At 45.0% G+C, this 6,111-nt stretch overlaps 1 protein-coding gene across 2 annotated transcripts in view; it reads right to left on the bottom strand.

Annotated features, from left to right (window-relative positions):
- The window catches only part of STK39 (serine/threonine kinase 39), an 81,429-nt gene extending 75,773 nt beyond the window's left edge, over window positions 1-5,656 (bottom strand). For both annotated transcript variants that reach the window (XM_057371723.1, XM_057371724.1), the window contains exon 1: window positions 5,414-5,656. In XM_057371723.1, the coding sequence (XP_057227706.1) occupies window positions 5,414-5,534 (121 nt within the window). In that variant the 5' untranslated portion in view covers window positions 5,535-5,656. The remainder of the gene's footprint in view (window positions 1-5,413) is intronic.
- Between the last annotated feature and the right edge of the window lie 455 nt (window positions 5,657-6,111).

Raw genomic sequence — 6,111 nt, 5'->3', positions numbered from 1 at the left:
CCCTTCCCTGACACTATTACTACCATGTGGAGACAAAGTGAATAATTAACAACTTCAAGCTCTGCACAGGCTCATTACCCGCACAACACTGTGAGAGTTCTACAAGGTGTTTCTAAATTGCATCATGACCACCTTTACCCTGGCAACTGAATTAAAAGCCACTCCTTATTAAAATACTAAATGGGGTTTTAATATTCCCACAGTTYCTACAGGTGGTTATTAGCAGACAGAAAATCTCAACCAATTATTTTCCAAAATGTGAAGTTTAATTTGCAAAATTAAACTCTTCTTGTCAAGCTACAGTTGTATTAAGTTACAATTAAAGTTATGAAGGCTGTATTTCAAGTGCGCATGTACAATATGCTTAGGCTGCTGTAGTAACTTCTAATGTTTATTGGGAAGGAATATAATTTACTTTGATGCAGAATAAAGGCAGGCACATCTTTCTTTTTACAAAAAGTTTTGGTACAAAGACCTTAGGTAGTATTATGTATTACTTACCAAGTTATGCACCTTCTCATGCAAGAATTATGGAGGTTTTGCAAGAGCAAATATGAAATTTTACTATAACCTTATTGCTAGTGTGGTATTTCATTGAGCACAGTGTCATTTAATTTACAGCACATACATAAAAACTGCAAAAGAAAGCCTTTCACATGTTAAAAAAAAATCCTGATTAAGCACAGGAATAAGAAATTTTGGAAAGTGTGAAAGAGACACGAGCATCCGATTAACAGAAGAACACAGAACTGTAGTTTTACCTCTAACTATAGAGAGGCTTTTCACAATAGCAGACAGCATTACCAATGTGAACATAAATTCCTGAGGATCATAATCGAAATCTCACTACAGAGTCAAAGATCTCTGATTACAACACATATAGGAGAGTTTATTCTCTGTCAGACAAAGAGCCATTAGGAACACATGCAGCAGGGGAGAATAAAAAGTAAATAACATACCATGCAAACACCAACAAAGACCCCAGAGCCGTCAACCAAGAGTGGTTCACAGGCTGCTTACAACAAGAACCACAGAATCAGCACATCAGTCTCACACAGTAACTTGTTCTACTCAAAATCCCAACACGCTCGACTTAGCAACACTGCACGGTATGAAGCAACAAACCACAAGATATTTTTGAGCTCAAAGTTAGAAAAATCCCCAGACAAACGCACAAGTTCATCTAAGGTAATGTTTCAACAATTTGCAGCCAATATAGATAATCCATCTCATAAAAGTAACCCTTTATTTCAATTTAATTCTGCCGGTTTCCTAGCCAAATTAATTTTCCAAGTCAGTTGCAGAAGGAGAGAAAACTATAATTTTATAATGAGAACTAGCACCCAACCTAATCACAAGATAATCCACTGCTACTCCATAACRGAATCCACTTTCCATCAATGCAGGGTGACAAACAATAATAAGTTACATTCGGGAGAGGAACATCAACTCCCAAGTAGTTTTCCAAACACAAGTTGAAGCCACTTGATCATATCAAAACCAAAACAAATACAAAAATTTTAAGGACCACACAAAATAAAAAAAAATCCCCAAGATTTAATGTCACTTTGTCTCCTCCAGGTGACATAAGGCTCATTACAATTTGAAAGGTAGAAAGGCGATTTTTAAAAAAATGAAAATTGCATAGCGCTAATGTTGATYACCATTTAAATGTCTGTTCTGTGAAGATCTATATTGCTTCTGAGGAAAAACGTACATGAAAAATTCAGAGAAATCTATTTCAGTTATTTTATTCTGAATACTTGGTTATAAACGCAAACTTCGTAAGAACACCTCTCACAGTATTGCTCTTATTAGCTGCTTTTTAAAATCCAAGTCATATTCATCCTGAAAAAAAAAAAAAACCCCACAAAAATCCCAACAAAACCCCTTCATACATATTAAAATCCACTGAGCATTTTAATGCATTAAAATTTTAGAAGCAGATCTCCCAGGTCTTCACTAAATTAAATCTGGTTGTATCTTAATAGCAATTACAGTTCTYATCTGTGTAACTAGTGCCAGAAGGTTGGCTGGATCCTCCTGTCCTAACAGTYAGGAATCCCCTTCTAACTTCTGAGTCCTTTTGTGTACGGACACCCTGCATTAATCGGAATTAATGTAAAAATTTCCTCTTAACTTTCTATGAGTTTACAGGGAGCAATCAGAAAATTTTTCCCCCACTCCAGAAAATATACACTATTAGTATTACAGTATTATAAGTATATAGCATTATAGTATATTAATGGGAAGAGCCTCYTCCTTGCATCAGACCTATCAATCACAAAGCTATGCAGCCAAACAGGGAATCTGATCCAGCAGAAAACTGACCCGGCAGAAGAACTAGTTCGCTGTCAGATCAATGTGCTCCTTTCAGCAGCTGCCTGTTAGAGCAGATTAAATGTATCATGAAACTGCACACAAAGAGTTTACAGAGAACTGGCCAGCCATTTAAAAAATAAACCAGACTTGGAATAACACTGCATATGAAGCACTCCTTAAAGCTGGTATTTTCTCCTCAGGAGGCATTTCAATCTCCCAGCCATCATGAAGGATACAACAGACAGAAAATGAAAAAAAAAGGCTTTTTCATTGGAAATCCATATCAYGTGGCCTTGGTTTTCAAAACAGCATGTGGCTAGACACAGATGAGCAATAATAAAAGTTCATGTTCTCACAGAGAAGAACAGAACTTCAACTGCCAAATCCAAGGGATGGAGATGGCCTACAATGACTAACAATTACTGTCATTTCATAATCCCCACCAAAACTTTTAAATATCCCTAAAAARGCCACTGTTTATCTGTGCTTTAGTTACCATAGAATCTAAAGTCTATTCTGGTGGGAAGCAATGTGATAAACCATGGCAGTGGGGTATCTCACTCTGCCCATCTTTGCTCCTGCAAGGCCCACGAAGGTGCTTCACTGTATTGTTATTTTTCTCATTTAAGTGGAAATGGCTGTTGTAACTGAACTGAACTCACACTACCCAGCTCCTCAGGGAGCAGTATGTAGTGCTTTCCAGAGGAAATCAGCTCTGCTTCAGCAAGYGGTAGCTACTCCAGTCCTCAACCCAATTAACCCTGGCATAGCCCATGCAAAGGGTGCTGCTGAACCAAGTTCAGACTGTCATTCTCTCCTCCCTCTGACATAAAAAAGAATCTTTAAGAGTGCCTCACCATATTCATTAAAATGAACAATGTTCATCCTACAGCTCCAAACTTATGTTAGCTTGTGATCAAATACATTCCAAATACATGGAATTTACTGAGGCCTTGGTTTCAGCTGGTCTTTTTTTTTTTAGAAAGTGGGGTGGGGTGTGTTGGGTTTTTTTACTATTTTAATACTATCCAGACTAAATTTAATCTCATAGTGAGTCTCCCGTAAATTAAGAGAACAAATACAAGGTGTTAATGAAAAAATACATATTTGACTAAGCACAAGATTTTTAAGCCAAGTGGTACAAAATCAACCTCAGCAATTTTGAAATAAAAYCCTGAAAGCAATCTAAGCTTAGTGAAATTACAGCAGGCAAGTTCAGTGTGTCCAAGAATCTGATTAAATATTCTTTGACCTCAATTTCCTCCCTAGGCATTCTGTTAAATAATATCAACATCTAAGAGCACCCATAGGTAACTAGCAATAAAGTTTCTCTACAGATCGGTATCTGCTAGTCCAATTTAGCATCCACCTGTTCAATGGATGCATATAAATATATATTAACATTTAGAATTGCAGTTTACATATCAAAAGATACAAGCTTTTAAGTGGAGAGGAGTTTCTAAAGAAAACTCTCACCCAGGCATTCCACAGGTACTGTAATAGAAAACAATTATTATTTAAGTAACTCATATGACTCATATTACACCCTAGACAAGAATTAATCCAACTCATTTGAGGCCTTATTTTACCTTAGAAGAGGGATCTGCTCCTCAGCAAAGATACACCTTTATGAATCCCTTCCACTTGGCTAACTTTGATTTATTCCCCAGACTGAGGACGACAAAGTTCACTGTCCAGTAAACCCATACCTTTGGGGAGACCTCCACAAGCAACACCTGCTCAATATTGATCCAAGTCAGYCACCTCCAGGGACCTGACCACCTGAGCCCTCATCCCTCCTTAGTCCCTATTCACAGCCCAGGAAATACAAACAGAAACACAAAGGCACCACCTGGGTCAACARCAAGCCATCCATTTTTAAGGAAGAAGTACTTTTCTCAACTATTTTGTTTCTGCCTGTGAAAAATAAAAAGCTTAATGACAAAGCTGAATACACACAACTTCTAACCCAGATCAATAATGTGTAGTTCTGGTTGTCACCAGCCTGACAACAATTAGCAATCAGTGTATAATGTTGAAGATAATCAACAGCATTAGCCRGCAAGTCTCCTAGACTTTTCTCACTTAAGTGGCCTTGTTTGTAAGAAACAGAAATCAGTCTTAGAGCTGGTCTTTGTCATCCGCAGTATTTGCTGGAAGTTTAAAATGTTACAAACAAATGAAACTAAGTTTTCCCAAAGTAGATCATGAGCAACAAGCAGCATCTAGGCCAACAGAAGGAAAACTTTAATCGCACGTACTATTAACAACAGTTAGCGTTTCTCAAAGWAAAATTCAAAATAAACTAATCCAAATAAAGGGAATGGACCAAACACATTTGAGGTACATTAGCTGGACAACGTGAACAAAGTGCTGAAGCACATAACCAGGAAAGTCCACTTCTTACAGGGGCAAGGGAGGGGGGCCAGCAGACAGGTTAAACTTCACATGGCAAACCGGGTCAAAAGCAGGTTGGCTGGGGTGAAAACGAAGCCGTAATCCCCCGCTGGCCTTACGTGCCACCGACGGGCATGAGGCCGAAGGGCACAAGGAAATGGGAGCAAGATGAAACAGACGGAGAAGAGGAAACAGTTTAAACATATATATACGAACATATACTGATTAAGAGACAGTCGTCACGTGAGCAGCAGATCTACGGGTGAGATTTACCTCCCCCATCAAAGCACCGGAAAAATGCAGAGTAATCTAAGCGGATGCACGCACATGTGCGCATCCACGGACACACACAGCGTGGACACACAAAGCACACGGGGCGCATCTGCGGAGTTGCCGGGGTCCCAGTGGCAGCCAGCAGGTCAAGGCTCGGGTGACGATGCACCGCAGGGCAGCACATCCACCGAGCCGCACCGGGCGGGGCGCGGCGGGTTCTAGAAGGAGCCGCCGCCCCCCGGGGCCGCCCGCTGCCGGGCGGATAAAGTTTGCAGCAGCCGCCGCTGCAGTGCCGGGGCGCGTCCGCCGCAGTGAGCGAGCCCAGCCTGCGGGAGAGCGAGCGCCGGTAGGCCCGGGGCCGGCCGCGGCATCCCTGCCTTCCTTCCCCGCCTCCGCCCCGCCGTGCCCCCGCTCCACTGACCGATCACCTCCTGCAGCTCGTAGGCGTCCCTGCAGATGGGCCAGCCGGCGGCCGGGGCGGCGGGCGCCGGAGCCGGCTGGGGCTGCTGGACGTGGACCGGCGACTCGCCCTGCTCCGCCATGATGCTGCCGGAGCGCACAGGCACCCGACAACCTTCTCCAAAGTTGCCCTCCAGCAACACCTTTCAGCCGCGCTCTGCCTCCCGCCCGCCCTGCCCGTGCAGCCGGCCGCCCGCCCGGCGGAGGGAGGAGGCAGGGCACCGAGGGGGAGGAGGCAGAGGCGGGCGTCGCCGCCGGCCCCGGCCGCTCGCCCCGCGCCGCAGCGGAGAGACGGAGCCCGAGCGCGGTGTCTGGGCCCGGCGGCCCCGGGCGGTGYCGGTGCGGTGCCGGCGGAGCGAGGCCGTGCCCCCTGATGCGCCCCCGCCCGAGGGAGCAGAGCGGGCGCTCTGGCGGAGGCGCCCCGCGGGAGCGGCCCCGCGCACCCGGTGCTCGCCGCTTCCCCAGCGCCTCGTCACCTACCTGCCTGCCTGCTGGCGGCGGCTCTGGCCATCGCCCTTCCCCGCTCATCCCGCGGCTCGCTGGGATGCTCTCCGCGGCTGGAAGCGCTGCGGGGTCCCGCACAGGGCGGCGGGCTGAGCGTGTGCAGGCCAGGGCCCTGCCAGCGGACTCCCGCACTCCGCCAGGGCCGGGCAGGGCTGG

Source organism: Malurus melanocephalus, unplaced genomic scaffold (assembly GCF_030028575.1).
Source record: "Malurus melanocephalus ecotype Western Australia unplaced genomic scaffold, MMel_1.1 scaffold_155, whole genome shotgun sequence".
In the NCBI taxonomy this organism is placed as follows: domain Eukaryota; kingdom Metazoa; phylum Chordata; class Aves; order Passeriformes; family Maluridae; genus Malurus; species Malurus melanocephalus.
The sequence above is the reverse complement of the archived record's forward strand: the minus strand, read 5'-3'. Positions and strand labels throughout refer to the sequence as shown.